At 39.1% G+C, this 22,798-nt stretch overlaps 2 protein-coding genes across 2 annotated transcripts; both read left to right on the top strand.

The window, feature by feature from the left end:
* Positions 1–1,010: 1,010 nt before the first annotated feature.
* On the top strand, positions 1,011–1,208 carry Smp_193270 (tsg101-related; the record flags this gene model as incomplete). Its single annotated transcript, XM_018792548.1, has 1 exon — positions 1,011–1,208. A coding segment is annotated over one exon (198 nt), but the record flags the coding sequence as incomplete, so codon positions are not given.
* Positions 1,209–12,013: 10,805 nt separating this feature from the next.
* Smp_193790 (tsg101-related) lies at positions 12,014–19,741 on the top strand (the record flags this gene model as incomplete). Its single annotated transcript, XM_018792549.1, has 5 exons — positions 12,014–12,073; positions 12,119–12,203; positions 12,237–12,466; positions 19,151–19,298; positions 19,458–19,741. Exons 1-5 carry the CDS (start codon positions 12,032–12,034, stop codon positions 19,739–19,741), a joined length of 789 nt encoding a protein of 262 aa, XP_018644621.1. The 5' UTR covers positions 12,014–12,031.
* Positions 19,742–22,798: the final 3,057 nt, after the last annotated feature.

Here is a 22,798-nt window from a genome sequence, read left to right on the forward strand (position 1 = left end):
GCGTGTGCATGGTTGTCACTTACGGGTTATCCTCACCGTAGTGGGAAATTTCTTTATGTAATTGTTGATCTGGAATCGTATTCGCATTGCCCAAGAGATAGCGTCTTGAAGGAGTTCACATGGTTTTTTTGTGAGTATTTTCAGCTGTACTAATTGACCACCGGCAACTGAAGTTCATGTGTTAAGGTGTGCTTTTTTTCTGGGTTGACCTCTAAACTCAAAATGCTGGTTGTCTGAGGAAAACACATTCCTATCGTCACCATCCTGTGCAGTTGACAGAGTAGCTCCACCCTCAGACCTTAGCTTGCTACTTTTAGTCTTACCGCGCTCTTCAAACTAGCTGTTTGGTACAATAAAAATCAAGTGAATGAATGTCTTAGCCAATATAGCTCGATTTGATCAATACGATATTCAAGGCTTGACTGCCATGTCAAGGTAGCAGCTGCAATTGGGAGAGCTGTGGTTTAGTAATCAAATCATTTAACTGCTGAGTCGCTTCACTCATTCAAACTTCTCCAACCAAATTTTAATCATATTGAAGTGAACGGGAACTCGGTGGGGATGACCAATTTATTATTAACTGCAAAATTACAGTGCTTTTGTAAAATATAAAAACCGTACATTAAATACATTATTTGCACATCTTTCCGTTATCCTTTACATGCTTCATAATTCTTCCAATTCTGTTGTTATTACAGTCTCTCCGTTTACATTCGTGTTCCCTTCAATTGAATTTTCTGTTTCCAGTACTTCCACTTCTGATTGATGTTACATACTATTTATATCTATCAATATAAGTATCATGCACCACAATATTGCCTCCCCTCTCAAATTTACATAAAATTTATGGCTAAAAACCCGAGCAAATGAACATTCTGCTTTGTCATTGAATCACATTGGATTTCAAAATGTTCATGTAGGCTTCAATTTTATACTTCTTCCCCCTTTATTTAAAACTCAATATTTGTTTATTACTATATTTCTTCGTCTGATTTCTTTATTTTTTAGGCACATTAAACGAAGAACAATTACGATTATCTGTATTAACTGCTGTGGTTGATCAAGTTCGTCGTGTGCAAAAAGAATTAATCTATCAACATCAAGATGATTTACAAGCAATACGTCAAACTCAAACTGGTCTATTTAGTGGTGGTCAAAAAATTCAAGAAATGATTAATAAAATGCAACAAGAAAAAGTAAATCAGTGAATAATTCTAAATGAGGAAAGTAACTCAAATAAACAAACATATATTCAGCGTTGAGAATCTGGCATATATTTTCACCTACATTAACACAGTGAAGTAAAATAATCAAGACAAAATGCTAGAGTTGTAATAGAAGTAGTAGTCATATCAGTTGTAATACGAAAGATTAGATATAGAAAATCTGGATATATACTACCGAGGAGTCCGATGCTGGGACGAAACGGTTCGGTACTTCCGGGTTTTCAATAGTGGTCTAACTAACATTGATCGGTTCAGGAACTCAATGATAAACAATGTGATTCGAAAAGAATAAATCAATTCGTGAATAAAAAAATAAACAGTAATTTTAAAACCTAAAATTTAAATTAAGATAAAAAGTGAATCCATTCTCAATATTACGACCGATTGGAAGTCATGTCATTCAATATCTCTAACAATTTAGTTATGATAATCGCTCGGGCCTGCAGCTAGATTGCCCGAGCCTATCAATATATCTCAGTTTAGTTGTCAGTAACCTTATTTTGTTGAAAGAGTAAAAACAATTTATCGAAAAGACATTTCTTTTCAACGATATTATCCATTGAAGCTGTACAATCGTATTTATATGGATGTCACAAATAAGTCTGTAGAAGAATAAAACGAAATTACATCATAAAATGCTCGCCGATTTCAAGTCTCAAAAAAGGTTGCGTAACGATCTGGAAGTTAAAGAATAGTAGTAAGATGGAGATAATTTACAGATCAAAAGTAAGGGAGATCACTGTCTATTTGACAAGTGTTAAAAAAAGAAAACATGAAAGATGATACAATAACAATTGAATAATAACTTATAAAAAGATTCTAAGAGAGTAGTTACTGCTGATTGCTAATTATTGAAAGAAGACAGACTAGAAGGGATTTTAGGGACTTCTAAGACAATGATTAATTACACATGCTGCAATACTATTGTATAGTTTAAGTAAATGATATGGTTGAATAGTTAAGTGGATAACACGTTAACGTTTGAAACGATTGTTAATGTTTTGGGGTCGCGGAATGAAATCAACTTTCATTACCTGGACGCCATCATCGATGAACTAGTGTGATCTGATGCAGACGTAAAGGCTAGGATTGGCAAAGCATGGGCCTTGTTCTTACAATTGAAGAACATGGAACTCAAACTAACCTTCAACCAATATCAACGTCACCATCATCAATATGAGCGTTAAGGCAGCTCTACTGTACGGAGCTTAAACCTGGAGAACTACTACAGCAATCATCAAAAACGTACAGATGTTTCTAAATATGTGTCTACGCAAGATACTCAGTGTACGTTGGCTTAATACCATCGGCAAGGGCTTACACTAGGACACACAAAGAGAAACTCATTAAACTGCATCTCAAGTCCAGTGCTTACTTAGAATCCTGTAGAGAAACGGAAAGGAGGAGGACCAACGAACATACTGCATCGAAAATCGGATGTAGGCATCAAAGCGAAGAATTGCAACTGGTATCAACTGGGAAGGATTGGCTCAGACAAAGTTCGATGAAGAATGCTGATGAGCAGCCTATTCTCCTCCACCGCGTGTAATGGTTGTAAGTAACCCCTAATCAACACTGTAAATAGCTGTTCATATTGGTTTCTGGACATCGTTATCAAGCATTGTCATGAATTGACGATCACATAATACGACTGATATACCACAAGTATTCGGAGTTTGACAACACCTTAACCAGTAACACCCTTTATAAATGAAACGTGCCGACCCAGTGAAATCAGAAGTCAGAAGCGAAGAGATTCGAAGATACATTTGATAGAATATCGATACATCGAGTGGTGGTTAATCTTAGCTGTCTAGCGGTCGTAGGAGATGTGAAGCACGGTGTACTCACTCGTGATCTGGTGCGGGTGCGTGACGGAGCGCCTTTAGATAGGTGAGTCCGTTAAAACTAATTCGGTCAGCATCAAAAGTCGAAGACTTACAGCGCTATCGATTTTGGGGATTTATTTACAGCTACAGATCACTACTCTTTAGTGAGGCCGTTGTGACCCTAAGACGTTGCTAGTCAGCAGTTTGAATCCAACGAGTTTGTCGTTAGTAAACACTTTGCTGAGAGCTTGTTATGTTCAACCGTGTCTAGTCTTCTTTCCTTATTAACTGGGGCGATGTGTGGAATGTAGTAATGAACAACAGGTTCAACAAAAATTTTTAATCATTGAAAATTTTGTTGTTCATTGATCTTTCCCAGCCGTCGCATTACATTCATACGTCCGTAAAGACGCAAAACTGGAGAAACAAGGAAATTAAACTCACGTGCGTTTCGTGAACATTTAACAACGAGAAAACGATTTTCGTAGGATAATTATTTGAAAAAAATAATATATACACATATAATCGGATTGAATGTTTGCGGAGACTGTAGTAATTTTGATAGTTGAATTCTTGAATCAATTTAAGCCAGATCATCATGAAAAGCCTGGAAGCACTGAATGGCTATTTCATCCTAGTATGGGACTTTCCAACGATGAGAATCCACGGTCTTTCACGCGGGACTTGAACCCAAGACCTTCGGTCTCGCGCGTTAACGCTTAACCTTTAGACCGATGAGCTGGCAATCAAAGGTGTTAAAGTCCAACTTCAACCAACACACGTTATTGCGTAGCCGTCCACCATTGTCCTCAGTGAGCAGTCGCCTCACGACAACGCAGTTGAACTTCATCGATTAGGGCTTCTCACAAGAACTCCAAGACATCCATCTTGAATCTAGACATTAGTGAGCACATGGTGATTATAAACAGCATGTGGGTTTGTGGAGAATAAAACAGCATATAAAACCTAAGGGCAGTGGACAGATGATTCGTCCTAGTACACATACAAGCTTGCATATTAGAAACAAAAATTTCGTTTTTCTGAAACAAAAACAATAAGTGTATGAATGAGCAAATTAAAAATAGTTCGCTTTGCTTTTCTATTTATTGACACAATAATACAGAAAAAGTCGTGACGAAACAGTGTTATATGATGTTTTCGTACCTGTAGGCAACCCATGTCCTACTAATAGAAGAAACCAGACTACTAGTGAATAAATTTTTATTTAGATCGACAGTAATAGTGGAGTGGAGGATTACCTGTTCAAACACACAAACCTTTTCAACATTCAATATAGGATAATAGGAAATATGATGCCCATACGAAATAAGGAAGTGGGTGAGCACTTAAGCTCTATTGTTTTTACTTGTACTTAGTTGTTTGAAACCAACTCGTAATTGGTCAACCTAAGTTGTCACAGTGTCTTACGTGCGGTGATCGCTTAGGTATTCTAGAAACCTTTCTATTCTTCCAGAGCGCCTTGTTTTGGGTCAGTTGTCTGATACTACTGAAATATCTTCGTGATTGTTGACTATCGGATGTGGTGTCCTAGTTTCGAAACTCCCGTCTTTCTATTGTACCGAAGGGAAATATACATAAACAGGGTTTCCCACTAAATACACAGCCTCCAGACCATCGATGCCGAAGCAATCGTTAGTCCCGTTCTTATCGATTATATAGTACCTAGGTTCAAGCTGAAGAACTTTGAACGGTCCTTCGTATGCCGCTTCGAGAGGTCGTCGAATTGAGTCGATACGTATGAAAACTTGTGTACTGTAACGTAGGGCAAGTTTAACAAAAACATCAGCTGATTTCAATCGAGTGGTAACAGGTTTAGCTGAATTCATTACGTTTGTAGGCCTTCTCGTGTACGAGTTTCGGTTCATATCCACTAAATACGATGAAGGATCCACCTACCATATCCAGAGGGGAATAAATGAGTGGCGACCGTTAGGAACTATTTATGGACAAATCTTGTGCAAACATTCTTATTGTATGACTATTAAGTGACTATATTATACGTATATTCATATTCCTTTCATTGTAAGCTACTAATTGACCTATTGGTTACCGTTATATGGTTTATTATTCTCAAGCAGTTCCCAATCTATTAATCACAGTTTCTCACAATCACAACCACTTTTCTCTTGATCTTGTTAAAATGTTATTTTTATATTTTATGGTGTGGTCTGAATATGCTTGCATATAAACCACATATGTTTGATATAAATGATTCGCATCATGGATGCTGATATTGACATTCTGTATTTAACTGGCAGGGTAGGCGTGTTCGAAGTTGAGACCCAGAAAATCGGCATCGACGAATCCCTGAAGAGTTGATACTGCATATCCCAAGTCAAAATAAACGCTCAGAAATTTGTAGCGACCGAAAAGAATTATGATAGCAGTTTTGGGAATATCTCAGAGTACTTATTGCGTATTTTTCGGTAGTATTGGTCGTTCGTGTGCTTTGCCATGACTGATAATAATCCACAACCGGAAAAAGAAGTGACACAAACAGATAAATTAGTATTTCCGTCCGCTAGCCTCCATTCGTGCGTATTGATTAGTAGATTGCGGCGTTGTAGCAGGTCTATATCAATGATTGGCATAGAACCATCTACAACAACGAAGATCCAACATATAGGTTTGTGTAAACCTAGGTTAAGATATACAAACCTTCCACCGTATGTGACGATATGTTTTCCGTTTGCCGCCTGTAAGTTGAAGACCGGTTAGTGAAGTCGGTCTTTGGAATTCGCTGGAAAAACACTATGTTCACCGACTGTGGTTGCCGTTAAAACGTGGTGACTGGGAGGTTTCCAGAAACGTTTTTCCTGTCGGCCGGTTTAAGGCTCCGTAAACTGCAAGGTTTTCTTCAATCTCGGGATTTTCCATACTTATTATGATACCAGCCATCTGTCTCTCGTGCTCTTTCCATGAGTTTGGGAGCGTCTACGATCATGATGAATACTAAGGTAACGTGTCAGAGTATGACAAACTTCCGTAAGGTCATTTCGTGTTGTTTGAGGTTTTTCTTTGGCTGAATAGATCACAGCATTGGACGTTTTGCTGACTTTCAGATGCAGTCACCTCGTCTACAGCGTTGTTTTGAATGGTCATAAGCACTACCTGCACTTGTTATAGAAGTCTGGACGAGAAAAGTCGTTTAAACAAGCTCTCATTAAAGGTCCGCTGATCAATGACCTCACACATAGGTTAAAACATGTCTGTTGCTGAACCATATTGTATATCGATGTCATTGACGGGTTGAACTCACCTTTGTCGATCGGTTCTTGGCAGGCACTGACAAAAATGTCGAGTACGGAATTTCAATCACTGAGGACATTCATGTGGTTCATATTAGGGTAACCTCTTCAGCTTACAGGAATATAAACAGAAATGAGATTGAATATACTTGAAAACATCCTTATTTACTTGTGATTATGCCTCAGGTAAGTTCTTGGGCTTAGTCAAAAGAATAGAATTCTATACAGGCAATTAAGCCTTATCCCACAGATGTACCAGGTAGATTTTATTGAGTGTTTGAATTAACGAGAAAGTAAAACCCAATAAATTCTCGTCTAAAAAACCCGTGTATTTCTAACGCATCAAGGTCACACGGCAGGTGTTATGTCCCTCAGTTTTCTTGGGCTCTATGAGTGAGACTTTTATTTATCTTAGACAAATATCTACAATATATTCCTTCCCAGTGTCCATTCTTCAAGACTTCAACACAACTCAGATCAAGAACACGTGATTAACCTGACTAGAGGGAAAATATATTTCCACACTAAAAACCGACAACAGTCCGACACAATCCAAAAACAATCAGTAATAATTAGGATAGAAGAATATATAACTCATCTAACGCCTGTCAGATTATCTACAGGTCTGAGTAAACAAACAACCAATCATTATCATTCTCGTTCACACATCACCTCTTCGCGAAGTTTGATCATATTACTTCACCTTCAGATTCATTTGAAAAAATCTCGTTTGTTTCCGTTCCCTTGATGATTTTCGGCTAGCTCCTGATTTCGACTCATTTCTTCTCATTTCAACTTGTGGTGGTGAAATATTAAGTGTATCACACAATATTTCCATTGGCGAAGTTTTGGGTTTAAATGACTCACTAGCATTTTTCCAACCTCTCAGTTAATTTATGTCTAATAATTTTTGGTATATTCTCAACCATCACTTCATGAGATACCTTCCTATAGCTTTTTTATACACTCAAATATCCATTTTGGCATTCCTGGCTAGAAATCGCGCGCACAAATCAGGTTACTTGCCTTAAATTCCCAAATCTTTAGCCCGTTTCCTTTCTTATTTTTCTGTAGTCCACTCATTTGGGCTTTTAGGTTCGAAAAATCAAAAAACGTCCTAATCGGCCGACCAAATATTATTTCGGATGATGATTTTCCATCTTAACATTTTAGACTAGGTGTAATTCTATAAAAAACTAGAAAACGTTGCAGAGTTTCTTCTGCGTTATCTTCTCCTCCCATTATTAAGAGAGCTCGCTTAAGAATATCAACAAATGTTTTCGCCTGTTCATTTGACTGAGGGTGATACCGTGAGGTTCTAATATGTTCGGTCCCAGTTTGTTTGCATAACTCCGCAAACTCTGAAGATGTAAATCGCATTCCGTTATCTGGAACCGAAACATTTGGTGTTCCAAACGTACCAAATAGTTATCTGATATGTAACAGTGTTTCAGATGTAGACGGTCTTCGTACAGCATAGATTTCAGGCCATTTAGAGTATGAATCTACTGCCACCAAAATATGTTGTCCGTTTATTGGTACAGCATAATCGATGTGTACTCAGACCCAAGGCCTGTTCGTTTCTTTCCATGGCAGGGATTACGCTCGACGGTAGATCCCAAAACTAAATTTATTTATCCAGTCAATATCTAATAAGTTAGTATGACAGTTCCCGGATATATAACATTTCCTGAATATTGACTTATCAATCAATGTAAGAGGTAGTTGAACTTTCCCGAGAAGAGGAATATTAGTTCCTGTGGCACTCTGAGCATTATAATATGTAGGTTGTTATTGAGATCGACCAAGTTTTGGTCGAGCCTCTTTAGAAATTAACGTTATGACAGACCCCGTAGCAACTTGCAGCTTAACTGGTCCACCATTGAAAATGACAGATACGTACTTCCTTTTAGATGAGAATTGAGCACCTTTTGTGGCTGGAACAACATTCGAGTAACGTAGTATCTCTTTTGACGTCCGCGGCTTATTTCCTTTACGGAACGTATGCTAACGGTCGGCAATCTTTAGCCAACTTTTACATCATCCTTGAACACGACCATACCACATCGGAAACAAGCTTTTTTAAAATGACAAACACTATCAGACTGACACTCACCGCATCACCAAAAACATATTTTGGGTTTCATTCGCGCCAGATCGCTTTTGAACTCGGCTTGGGACACAGCTCCTACGTGCACTAGCTAGCTAAGAACAAACGCTTCTCGATATATTGATAACATATCAAATATATCTTTCCTACCTCTTCTCGTCTGACTTCTGATTTCCATTGGGCATGAAAAGCTTTGCATATAGAAGGTGCTACTGGTCGCTCGTTGTCAAACTAGAATGCTAGTTGTATCTTCAACGTCATTTGAGATTGTGATGTTTGATCTTATAATAGTTTTCTCCGTTTTTCCGTCGCTTTCATAGGGTTTCTATGTTTCTTCTTGAACTGTATCTAATTTGTTTTAATTGATATTATTCCGGCGGCTGTCATATTGATTATTCTCTCTTTGATTGTGCTGCTTGACTTGACTGGGATCGTGCATTTTGGTTGTAAATTGGAGCACTTCCGCGGAATTTGAAACACTTCGTGTTATAAAGAAACTCGTTGATTGGTTTTTTACTTGATCTATCCAGAAAGGGTAGAATAACACTTATTTTTTGGATCGCTCGGTAATTTTCTTATATTTCTTATCAATTTGCCATTTATTGTAATTTGGATTGATTATTGTGGGAACAATTGTTGGTTGAATAACTGAGTGTTAATATTTGTAAAATGGTAAAATTGTACATTTGTATATATGACGAATTTGAGAACCATTGTTACCCAATCACTTCGTTCTGATTTCGGTTGAGTCGCGCGTAAATACATTTGTTCTACGGACAGTTATTCTTCACCAAACGTTGTTTGGATTTTATACTTCCTGCAAGCTGATATTAGTATCTTGTTCAATCCTCGCTAGAGTTTGCGTTCTAATGTTTGCATCTATTGCAGATTGCAACTCACAAACAAAAATAAGGCATTTAAACTGATCTGAGAGCATTTCCTGTAGCCAGAACAGCTCACACTCCCGGTTCACGATGTTTGAATGCGTAACATAATCGTCCTGTGTTTTTCTTACAGGCTTGAGACACTGGTATCTAGTGTGAAAAAATGATGATCGTTCACCAAATATACATGACAGGCATTCTACTGTTTCTCTGAAGGTTATTTCGGTTGGCTTCTTTGGAAGAATAATATTACAGAACTCTCTATGTTCAGATACTCCGAGCTTCCGTATTAATCATCTTAGTCTTGAGCCTTCTTACCATTCTTTACAATCGCAATTAAACGGATCGCCACGGCGCTTGAACCACGCCTGTGATAATTAGGAGTATTTGAATCATAGTACAAACTAGGGATCTCAGAAACAATGCAATTTAACCAATGAGCACGAACAAAAGTACTGTATTTGGAATTCGAAATCAAGCAGTCACCAGGTACAAAGGAATCATTCGTTCATACAAATACCACAACGCCTCAAAATGAACCCCACTTTCTGGATCAAATCCAAATTCATTTATTGAATTCACAATAGAATCCGAAGTCGTAGTGGAATTGAATACTTGAGCTCTTGGGGATACTGACATATACTCGACCAATAATTCGATAAGAGCATTTCGCTGTTACAACAACGACTCCACATAATCCACTTTAACTAAATATATAGGCGTAGATCCGCTTCAACGACCATCGCTTCATAATAAAATGATGATTAGTCTAAATACGATGTGTTTTATTGTCGTCCAACAAATTTCCAAACAAATTCCAGGTACTATGGCGACTTTAATTACTGCGCAACACAAACGACGTCATTGAAGAAATATATTATTAGGAGTATATAAGAGAAACAGAGTGCGAACAACCCCACATAGGCCAATCCATGACATGCATTTAACTGATGGGCGTCAGTTGTCCTTGACTTTGGCGAGGACAGGCAAACCGTTCGATAATCAGTGACCTGACAGCTGGATGATTTGGTAAGGACCCAATGACATTTCACTGGCTCTGCAATGGCATCAGCAGCGTGTATGTCGTCACAATAATGATTCGAGATCATGACCTATGTTTTAATCAATCGACAAAGTTATGATCCTTTTCGGTCAAAAAAACAGACGAAGTCTTTATCGAAGCGATTAAAGTAGCTCCATTACTTCTACATACTAAAAACATGATATCAGAAGCGTTTGGCTACAAAAAGTGTCTATCCAATCATACTTCATTCGAGAACATTCAAGCCTGAGCTTAGTGAATAGGCCCTTGGTCTGGAAAATACAAAACTTGAAGTGCTGTTACAAAGACGTGTACTCGTCCTACTTGATGATGGGAAGACAAACGGACATTATTTTAATTGAAAAATCTGAAGGCAAATATCGTCATGTTGATACCCTACAATTTGAAGTCTTAGGCTAACTGTGACAAAAATGCCTTTCGATTAAACCTTGCATCGGTGACATTGAAGCACATTTATGGCCAGTCTGACGGCAAAACTTTCCACATAATCTTCAACAGCTTTATTCGTCTCGATTTAAAGTGCGGAAACAGTATTTCCTCCCTCTCTCCAAAAGGATAAGGACACTCTGGAACGTATCCAACGGCGAGCCACGAAATCAGTCCTGGAACTCAAAGTCAAGCCACCCAAACACTAAACCTTTACCCATTAGGGTATAGGCGTCTTAGAGGTGACATTCTTATAGCTTACAGTATCTTTAACACTTCTGGTCATCCTCTCAAACATCTACTTAGGCGTAGTCACAGTACTAACCTAAGGAGTAACACCCGGAAACTGGAGACCCAAAATAGCAGAACGAAATGTAGACACAACTTCTACACCTTAAGAGTTATCAAATGCTGGAATTCGCAGTCGACTGAGCTAGTCCAAGTGACTTCCCTGGAGTCCTTTAAGAGGAAACTTGACCTATTCTTAAGGACTAAGGATAACATTGAAGATACCACCAGTATTGTAGTTTGACAACTCTTTACCAGTAACACCTATAATCGAGTCGCGACCACCCAGTTAAAATCAGAAGTCAGAAGCGAGGAGGTTGGAAGATATATTTGATGGGTTATCAATATATAGAGAAGTGACTGATCTAATCTGGCTAATAATCGTAGGAGATGCTTCCCACGACGTTCTGTAACGTGATCTGGTACGGATGCATGACCGAGTGCCTTCAGCTAAACGAGTCCAATGTCAAACACTTGCAGAGCTATTGATTTCGGGGAATTATTTACAGCAACAACATCTTATTATGATTTAGTAATTTCTTTTTTCGTCTATTATCATTAATATACCTAGTTTCCTGTCTGGAGGTATTGGTGGTCCACTGCTACTGGAAACGGAAGCCCGTTAGATGAAAGCTTCTTCTTCTGTTCCGTCCACAACTATTCGAACCACTTGAACAGTCAATGTTAAAAACCATTTTTGATGTCGTGTTTCTGATTCACCAAGACTAAAGATTGGAGTGTACCGTATCTAACTATGTGCTTTTAGCTCATCGTGTGCACTTGCTGTATCTTCGCTTTACTGTTTCTTCTGTTCTTCTCCTTTCCAGTCCTCAAGCACTCTACTTCGCATGTTCGCATGGCTAAGCGTGGCCGCTACACGGAGTTACCTTGATGATCTCGACCTTCACAAGTGTGGCATATTTAGACACCTACCTAATGTCTGCCGATGAGTGGATTTCCGCTAAATGCCTAGCGAAAGTAAGTTTTGAAGCCTCACTGAACATCATCCAAACTCTTTTTTAGTATACATATCCACAAATCGTTCGTAGAGATGTTACTTGTGCCCTGAAAGCATTTAAGGAATTACGTCCCAAGTTCGAAGATTTCAGTAAGTTTAAATATTAATTAATGCACTATATAGTCCAAAATGATGGAACTTCCCGGAAACTCGTGAGCTTGGACGGCACTATTCCTGTCAGGTATATGGGTTCAACTTACAATATCCCCATTGCAATATTTCTGTTCGAAGCCTATCCACATAAGGCTCCTATGGTCTATGTGAGGCCCACAAATACTATGCAGATAAAGCCAAGTGACTTTGTTGATAGTGCTGGTCTTGTTCAACTGCCTTACATGACAGATTGGAAACATGTGAGTCTTTCTGAGCAGACGTAGTAACATATATCTCCAAGTCTCCCGTAACCATAGATTCTACTTAATTTGATACTTCATTGGTTTTGTTAAATTACTTGTTATGCCATTTATAAGCCATAGGGCAAACTAGGAATACCAATTGAGCGTGTCTGTTGAGCTCCTCACGTTGTTGTTAATTTTTGTAAGGTCGTATCTTGGCGATTCCCATTCCAACATTTATCTGATTTTACTTTAAAAGTGATGAATCACTTCTAGAAAGTGTAAATTTCCCATGGACCATCAGTTTGTCCGGGATAGAAATTTCAAGTAAGTGTCGTTTAGACTGTGTGGTTTCATTCGAAATAAGTAGCTAAGTAATAAGTTCATCTCTATTCTGTGTGAATTAAAATATTAGTCCTTAAGATCTAACTATTTAAAACTCAACAATCTCACCTTAATTTTAATAGGGGACTTATACATCTGAATGTATTCTGGAAGCCTTAAATAATACTTTTCATTGTCGGATACTGGCTTGTCTTTAAAAATAATCTCTTGAATCCCTTGGTAATGACCATCAGACAACATACTATGGTCATTATTTCAGTATTATTTGTGGGATATCTTACTGCCAGGAACAAAAGCATCGTCCCGTGGATTTATTTCAATATTTAAAACTTATATAAAACTTGGTCAATTCCGGTACCTATTGTAACTACAGAATAGAAAGCTATTATTTTGCTTATCTAGGCTTGTATCAGCTTTTGCAAGCCAACATTTGGCGGTGAAATCTTAGAAATCACAACCTATGTTGTTTATCTTCCATCATTTGTCATATTAACAAGATATCTGATTGCCTGTGGAAACTCGATTGTACTACATGGCTTTTCAAAGTGTTTTGATCAGTGGTTGTAAATATGCGTCTGGTAAAATAAACAGGACGTATTTTACTTTCCAAGACAGTCTATACAAATATAAAGTACTAACTGCAGATGAAACAGGTTGAGAAAAAGTGCATAGGTTTATATACGGTTGTTATTCTCATCATTTACTGTTGCCGTTGATCGTGAGGTTCTATGGCAATGTTTGCCACTGAGAGGAGTTTGTTTATTTATTTAAACACATAAATATTATTACAAGGAAGCACCAGATACATATGCGCCGCACAAATCCTATTTGATTTGTGTGAGGGCTGTGATACTGCCCAGCTGCCCAAACTGAAGCAGGTGGTTTTCTTAGGGGGCCACACCCAGAGCCTTCGACCTAAAGGTCTGATCCACAAGGCAGTGGAGCATCGTGAGGCGATGCATTCCCATGGTAGCTGGTGACCAACAATTGGTTCATACGCTGCTGCTACCTTGACGTGGTGGTCGGGCTTGCCTACCGTGATGATTCAATCGAGCTATACTGGCTGGAACAATCGTTCCTCAAGGTCCTACCATGCCAGGCAGGTCGTTTGAAGAGCGGTGAGACTAAAAGCAGCAAACCCAAGGTCCGAAGGCGAAGTCGTACTGCTGACTGTACAGAGGTGTGACAGCAGTAAGGTGTTTCCTTCAGACAACCAGCATGACAGCGATGCTGCCTTCCCACAAGGAGGGGTGGGGTTAGAAAGGGTCGACCCTAAAAATGCACACCTCGCCTTATTCTACGGATATCCGTCTCCGGCGGTAAGGTCTTTTAAAGAACGGAGCTAACACAAAAACTACCCACAAAAAAGTCGTGTGTGACCGACCTCAAGCAGTTGTCCCTTGGGCACTGCGGTCACGCTCTCAGGTCATTAAGACCACTTCTAACCCAATTTCCTTTTCAGGTACCCCTAGAAGAATCCTTCCACGGTGTGGGCAACCGGGAAGTGATAACTGCCCTCATACCTCTAACAGCACTCAAGACCACTGTATTCATAATCAATCTCCTTCTTCAATTCCTACTATTCCTTCTACCTTGACTTTCAACACTAAACTTCCTCTCTCGGTTTCCTCCTCAAGTGTCACCATGGCCAACGATTCTAGTGTGCGAAACGCTGTCCCAGGTCTACTAAAACCTCGCTCCAAACTACACATTGGAGCCTTCAACGTACGTACTTTAAGTCAAATCGGTCAACAGGCCTCCTTAGCTAAAACCCTAGAATCTCGTACTATTGATGTATGCTGTCTCCGAAACACACATACAGGATCCTAGTGTGGTCATTCATTTGACCTCACCTCGCCAAAATGGACGGCCAACGAAATACACCCTCCGTGTATCTGGCGACCCGTTGGCTAGTTCTCGTGGAATTGCAGGTGTAGGCATAGCACTAAGTACAAGGGCAGAACAGGCACTATTAGAATGGATCCCCGTTAACAGTCGCCTGTGTGCTGTCCGGCTAAATGGCTCCGTAAGAACTCGGAAGGATAGAGACACACGTCGTTGCCTTTTCGTCGTTTCTACCTACGCTCCCACTGACTGCAGCCATGATGAAGTGAAAGATGACTTCTACAGAAAACTCTCTGAGCTTCTTCAGAAAGCTAAGCGCTCAGACATAGTACTCGTAGCGGGTGACTTTAATGCCCAGGTAGGCAGCTTAAATCAAACAGAAAGACATTTAGGTGGGTGTTTTAGTATTCCGGCTCAACGAACCGATAATGGTGATCGTCTGTTACAACTATGCTCAGACAATCGTTTATTTTTAGCAAGCACTGATTTTAAGCATAAGGAGAGACATCGTCTAACATGGCGACCACCTTCACCAAACCAACGATGGACTCAAATAGACCATATTGTCATCAGTCATCGTTGGAGAGGCTCAATAGAAGATTGTCGCTCGTATTGGAATACTTGTTTAGACTCTGATCACGCTTTAATACGAGCACGCATTTGTCTGCGCCTCAATGGACGCAGGAAAAGTACACTAAGAAGACCCATTAGGATTGAACTGGAGGACGAGAAAGTCAAATGCGAATTCCAGAAACAACTTAGTTCACATCTAGGCAGTTCTGTAAACGAGACTGACCCAGATGCTGCTTGGAAAGACACACGAACAGCTGTGGAAACAGCAGTCACATCTATTAGTTATTTAAACCATAGGGCTCCAAAAAACCAATGGATTTCTTCTAAGTCTATTTCGCTGATGGATTCGCGTAAACTCATCCCATCAGGCTCTGAACACGACGAAGAGCGTAAACAAATTAGATCTAGGTTAACTAAAAGTCTAAGGAACGATTGTGAGCAGTGGTGGGCAACGAAAGCAAAAGAGATGGAAAAGGCAGTGGCTGTAGGCAACACCAGGCAACTCTTCAGAATAATAAAAGAAACCGGAATTAAGAAGTCAAGTGTAAGTGAGACAATCTCGGAAAAAGACGGAACCCTTATCTGCTCTCAACCCAAACGTTTAGAACGATGGGCGGAACACTTTAAGGAGCAGTTCAGCTGGCCTTCAGCTACTGTACAACTACCCACTATTCCCAGAAAACCTGAATGGAACATTGAAGTAGGTCCCCCGACCCTACTTGAAGTTCAAAAGGCTATAAGTAATCTGAAACGAGGAAGAGCAGCTGGTCCAGATGGATTGGCTCCAGAGGTCTTTAAATATGGTGGTCCAATTTTAGCGATTAGGTTGACTAATATTCTGGCTAAAATCTGGGAAACGGACGTAATCCCATCTGACTGGTCACAATCTCTGATTGTCCCAATATATAAGAAGGGGCCAAAATCATCCTGTGATAACCTTAGAGGGATTAGTCTGACTAACATAGTATCTAAAATACTAGCCTCAATAATTATCGGGCACCTAACTAAGACTCGTGAACTCCAAACACGAGAAAATCAGGCTGGCTTCAGACCTGGTCGTGGCTGTATCGACCACATATTCACCATTCGTCAAGTTTTAGAGCACAGACAAGCTTATCGGCGTCCGACAATGATAGTTTTTCTTGACTTGAAAGCAGCATTTGACTCTGTAGACCGAGAGCTTCTGTGGCAGTGTCTGTCACTGAAAGGTGTACCTCAGAATTAGATAAACCTTGTGAAGGCTCTTTACTCGAACACTACCAGTCGAGTGAGAGCTTATGGCGAACTGTCATCTGATTTTACAACCTCAAGTGGTGTCCGACAAGGCTGTCCACTATCCCCATTTTTGTTTAACTTCATTATAGACCTGTTGCTGAAAATAACACTCTCGTCGACTGAATTTTCAGGAATTGATCTCCTACCAGGGGGTCCACTAAGCGACTTAGAATACGCAGATGACATAGTCCTGTTTGGTGAAGACACTGATAAAATTCAGAGTCTTCTGTTGGAATTCAGTAATAATGCCGGGATGTTTGGGATGCGTTTCTCCCCATCCAAATGTAAATTGTTACTCCAGGACTGGTCTGCGTCAACACCTGAACTGAGGATAGGGAGTGAAGTAGTCGAACGCGTGGACAACTTCACTTATCTTGGAAGTCTGACAAGCCCTAATGGGTTGGTGTCTGACGAAATCTCAGCACGGATTCAAAAAGCTCGTTTGGCTTTTGCCAACTTACGTCACCTATGGCGAAGACGAGATATCCGTCTATCTATTAAGGGACGAGTATACTGTGCAGCAGTTCGCTCTGTTCTACTTTGCGGCTGCGAAACATGGCCATTAAGAATAGAAGATACTCGTAGGTTACTAGTATTTGACCACAGATGCCTTAGAAATATTGCTCGCATCTGCTGGGATAACCGGGTAAGTAATAGTGAGGTTAGACGCAGGGTATTAGGGAATGATGGTAAATCAGTTGATGAGGTCATGAATCTTCATCGACTGAGATGGTTGGGCCACTTGTTACGTATGCCTGAACACCGAATACCACGATGCGCAATGTTGACCAGTGTAGGGGATGGTTGGAAGAGAGTAAGGGGCGGCCAAACCAAAACATGGCATCAGTGCTTGAAGTCACTAACTTCTAGTCTGAGCCATGTTGGTAGATGCAGACTACCTGGTTGGGGTCCGCGTGACTATCGTAAGCAATGGTTGGAGACTGTGTGTGACATGGCTCAGAATCGATCACAATGGCGTAGGTGTATACACTCTTTATCTTCCCTTAAACCTTGAGATTAAAATTGCTTCATAACTTTTTTCCTTCCTATACTATATCCTTATATACAACCTTTCTTTATATACTACCACCACTAAATTAACTATTTCTATGAATCCGGTGTTCATCTTGTTGTGCTAACGAAGTATGGCAACTTGGACCGATGCATATATGTGCCTGGTCCTACGTTGTTGCTGACTGACTGACTGGTTCATACGCCATTCATTCCTTCAGGATACTGCAGTCAGCCCATGTGCACCATTGGTTTGGAATCAGGGTTTTCCAACTCCCCTAGGTGGACTCGCCGTGTCCACCAACCCGGTTAAAGCGCCGGACATTCGCTTTTCGTCCTCTCAATTTCGTAAACAACACCCCCGCCACGAGAAGGCAGTGAGTAGGACTTCCCTGGCAGAGGCTGAAAGGAGTACCAAAGTACATTAACCTTATCTAGGCTCTCTACTCGAACACAACTGGTCGAGTTAGAGCCTATGGCGAACTGTCATCAGAATTGATTACCTCAAGTGATGTTCGTCAGGGCTGTCCACTCTCTCCATTCTTGTTTAACTTTGTCGTTGACACGCTTTTAGAAATAACACTTTCCTCATCCGAATTTAGAGGGGTTGAACTGTTATCGGGAGACTCACTTGTTGACTTAGAGTACGCCGATGACATAGTCCTATTTCATGAAGACGCTGACAAAAAGCAGAGTCCTCTGACCACTATAAGCAATGATGCATGCATGTTTGGTATGCGATTCTGCCCCTTGAAATGCAAAATGTTACTTCAGGATTGGGTTGCATCGACACCTGGACTAATGATAGGGAATGCAATAGTTGAGCGTGTTGACCGCTTCACTTATCTTGGGAGTCTCATCAGCCCTTGTGGTCTGGTGTGTGACGAGATCTCAGCATGGATACAGAAGGCTCATCTAGCTATCGTCGACTTGCGTCATTTATAGCGTAGGCGAGATATCCGTCTGGCAACTGAAGGAAGGGTTTACTGCGTAGCAGTTCATTCTGTCCTACTTTATGGCAGTAAAACATGGCCGGTAGGAGTAGAGAACATTCGTAGGTTGCTAGTATTCGATCATGGGTGTCTTCGAAGCATTGCTTGTATATCCTGAGACCACCGAGTAAATAATGCAGTTGTTAGAAAATGGGTACTAGGTAAGGATGGCAAATCGATTGATGAAGTGGTGAAACTTCATCAGTTGAGGTGGCCGGGACACGTATCACGTATGCCGAACCGGCGACTGCCCCGACGTGCGATGTTTTATGGTGTAGGAGTAGGTTGTAAGAAAGCTATGGGCAGCCAGACAAAAACATGACACAAATCTATGAAGTCATGTCAAATGGACTGAGCCATGTTGGTAGATGTAGACTACCTGGTTGGGATCCGCGAGATGATAACAGCCGATGGTTCGAGACCTTGAGTGACATGGCTCAACAGTAATTCGTACGCAACGCAAAATCTGGGACATGTTTATCGTTTCAAGTTCCCACATCAGAGATTAATTTACCACTCTAAAGCTAGTAATATTTCACCTTAATTACTTTTCTACTTAAAATACTGATTTCGTAGTCTTATAATTTTTTTGATTACTGTGTTTCACTAAGAGTCTGATATCTTACCGTTAACCCCCATTTATTTTGTTTAAAACTAACAGCCAGATGCAGATCTAGTTGAATTAATATCAGTGTTACAGGCTGTATTTGGTGAAACATCTCCAGTATTTTCTAAATCTACCATCACAAAACGGCAAAGTTTAAATCCTCCGTCAAATCCCCAATTCATTGGTTCAATGCCTTATCCAGGTCAGTTATCGTTATTGCTCTTACCTAATAATACGAGTTGTAATCACTATGATAATTTTTAAAGCACCTATTCTTTTTGATCCCACTTTAATGTGCAATTTATATTGTTTTATTATAAATTAAAATCACAAGTATGTTGCTCTATTTGGTTTATGTAAGGTACCTTACCACAGCCTCCTATTCCTGTCATGCCGAACGGTCAAACATCCAATGTGTATTTAACTCAGCTTGGTACCGGATGGCAGATACCCGGTTCTGCACCCGTACTTCCCAATATACCTATGCCTCAGTTGCCCAATTTTGCTGGTCCTTTTACTCAAGCCGCAAATCCAAATATATACTCTATGCCAGGCCAAAATGTTCCAATGCCAGTATGCTCGGATGTTTCTGCTACATCCAATATGCCATATAATATCAGTAAATACAATTCATATTGTTTTTAATATTAGATTTATGTTTGTAAGTATTCCAACGATTTCAATGTTTTAGTCTGACGATGTATTTCGATTTTCAAGAAAATGATCATAGCAAAAATTATATGATATATGTAGACGAAGTCAAAAATTCCCCAAGTTTTTGCCTTATCCAGTCGTATTTTGAGGTTGGCTCTGTGTTTTGAGTATAATGATTTATCATATGTAGTAACCTTATTGTGTATGGGTGCTGCTTTTGTTTTTCGAGTATATAAGGACATGAAAAGAATCTTCCCAATAGTTGTTTGTGTTAAACATTTATAAGTTATCGAGTAGTTATTATTAAAAATGTCTCTGGCTACACTCTTGGCTTCTGACACTTATTCTCACATGTGTAGATTTCTGTCACTCAGTTTTTGTACAACCTGAAACACTATTCAAAATGACTTTATTTCCACCTCAAATCAATTGTGTACCCTATTTCTATAGATGATGTAATTTTCAAGTTTTTAAGGTGGTCAGAAAATTTGCATGCTAATTTTCCCATAAGTTTTTTGTGAGTCGTTCGCCTCCAGCCCATATAGCTTTATTATTCTCCTATTTCAATATCATAGCACTATGAATTTCAGTATTGTTAACCTCAATATTAGTTGTGTGGATGGCAATCTGCCATAAAATGTTTTAGGTACATATACATTTACTCAGTAAGTGGCATGTGTTTCTACTCATTTTACTTTGTTGTTTTAGTTATTCGGCATGCAAATACCTAAGACAACTATTCACATGGCTCGCTGTTTAGCGAGAGACAGTAACACGAACACACACGAAAATATCCACCACTATTACTATGTGCTCACAGTTTTCAAATTTACTGACTCGCCATCTTATTAAAACACTGAAATTATTTCATTTTGCACCAAAATGTTCATAGACATGTGTATGTATAGGTGGTATTCATTATTTATAAAATGACCTATCAGTCCACAATTCTTAATTTTTCTTCACTGTTGAATGTGATTATGATAACAAAATTAAAATTATGAAACGGTGTGTTGAGAAATGATAACAGATTTTGTTTACCTGTATATTACACTCTATGAGAGTACTTTACTGATTGATGTATCATACCATCCACAATCGTAGGGAATCAAAAAATGTTGAATATCTCGAACGTATTGATATTGTATTTTATGTTATTTTGCGTTTACGTGTTAGTCAGACCTAAGATTTCTATATTGTATATTTGTTTAGTCTGCAGTATAACACAAGCATTTACTAGTATCCAGGTTGGTGTTTCTAGTTAAGATCAAACAAGAACTATTCAATAGAAATCTTGATTCACCCCATTTTGTCATTAATATCAATAACTATTACTACTGAGTTGTTGAATTCATTTGTGTATCGTATCATGATTCGTTTAAACGTAAAACAAATGTTTCACTCTCTTTTGACTGGAAGTTTCGTGAAGTACACATTTGATTTGTAGTACACTAATTAGTTACTTTGTGGAAAATAGGAGGTAGGCTCATTTATTTTTGCTAGGTTTTCAGAAAACAACCAGTCTAAAAACAATTGGAAGTTTTACTCTAAATTTATTACTGCTCTGTAGTGATAATTGTCCTAGGAGTATTGAGTAATTTTTTACTGTTATCTAGGACCTACTTGTATTCACTTAAACTTACATTAGTAGTAGTATTTTGTTTCCTTGAGTTACAAAATACTAGATCAAATAAGAAACTGGATAGTAATTTGTGTATCAAGCTATGATATACACACTATGGTGCAAGTGTCCCACCGTGAATGATTCTGAGTCGTGTTATCCAACGTCTCCAATCACTGATTACAATCATCACTTGGACCCCAATCAGTTGGAACATTTTCCAGTAATTTAATGTGGTGTTAATTTGTGAACTCAAGCCAGTTATCCCATTTAACATTTTCACAACATTGTCTACGTATCTTTATGAATTGCGACGGTGAAAATCCCTGACGCATGCAGCTTTTCGTTGTTTCCTCACGATGCTCCACTGCCTTGTGGATCAGACCTTTAGGTCAAGGGTTCCGGCTGTGGTCCCCTAAGGAAACAACCTGCTTCGGTCTGGGCACCCGGGTAGTATCCAAGCCCTCACAAATTAAATGAGATTTGTGTGGCGCATATATATCTGGTGCCCCTTCGTACCAATATTTATGTGTTTAAATAAATAAATAAATAAATATTTCGTTGTTTCCTTAGGTCGTAATTGTTTGTAAACAACTATACGACTGTCTAGGTTCGTATCCCAGCTCTTCCTCGAAAGTCAAACACTACCATGATATTTTTTTCAGTTCATAAAAGCTGTTCGAATGGTATCACTAGCTTTTCATTATTTGATCTTATCCTTATGAACTATATTTCTCGTGTTTAGATTTCCATTGTTTTTGATACTTCACATTCTTATGCTTCATCTTGTTGTCGATTTCCTCTTGTTTTCCTGATCTGATCTGAGGTATGAGAACTTGAAATTATGTATACTCGTGTCAGGAGGTCCTAAATCGAAGGTTGACTGAATGATCAACCACTAGCCGGCGTCGTTCAATGCTACGTACAGAAATCTATCCCAAGTTGAGTTAAACTTACTTTTACATTAGGTTACATTAACATGTAGTGTTTTTGACAATCGATTAGCAACAAATGAATGGATAAACTAATCATTTGGTGTGAAATTCAAACAGAAAATGACCATTAATAATAAAGCTATTAAATAAAGTAGTTTATAAATATGAAATTTACTGGGTAAATATACGTGTAAAGTTTTCAAAATAAAATCGAGTTACTAGTTGTGATCGTATCATTTATGCAATAAAATGTCTATAGTCAGAATGGACTATGGCTAAACATTTCCTAGTTAAACAATTTCGGGTTTACACCTTTTACGATGATTGTTATGACTGCTAGAAGAGAAATACTATGCCACTCACTAGAGATAAAAGTAAATGAGGTCGAGAATATCGTATTTATATTGATACGTTAATTTGTTTCAATTACACATGTAGATGTATATAAAGTTTATAATTATCATTATTTCTGCTGTTTCCAACAGTGGGATT

Source organism: Schistosoma mansoni (assembly GCF_000237925.1).
Source record: "Schistosoma mansoni, WGS project CABG00000000 data, supercontig 0251, strain Puerto Rico, whole genome shotgun sequence".
NCBI lineage: Eukaryota > Metazoa > Platyhelminthes > Trematoda > Strigeidida > Schistosomatidae > Schistosoma > Schistosoma mansoni.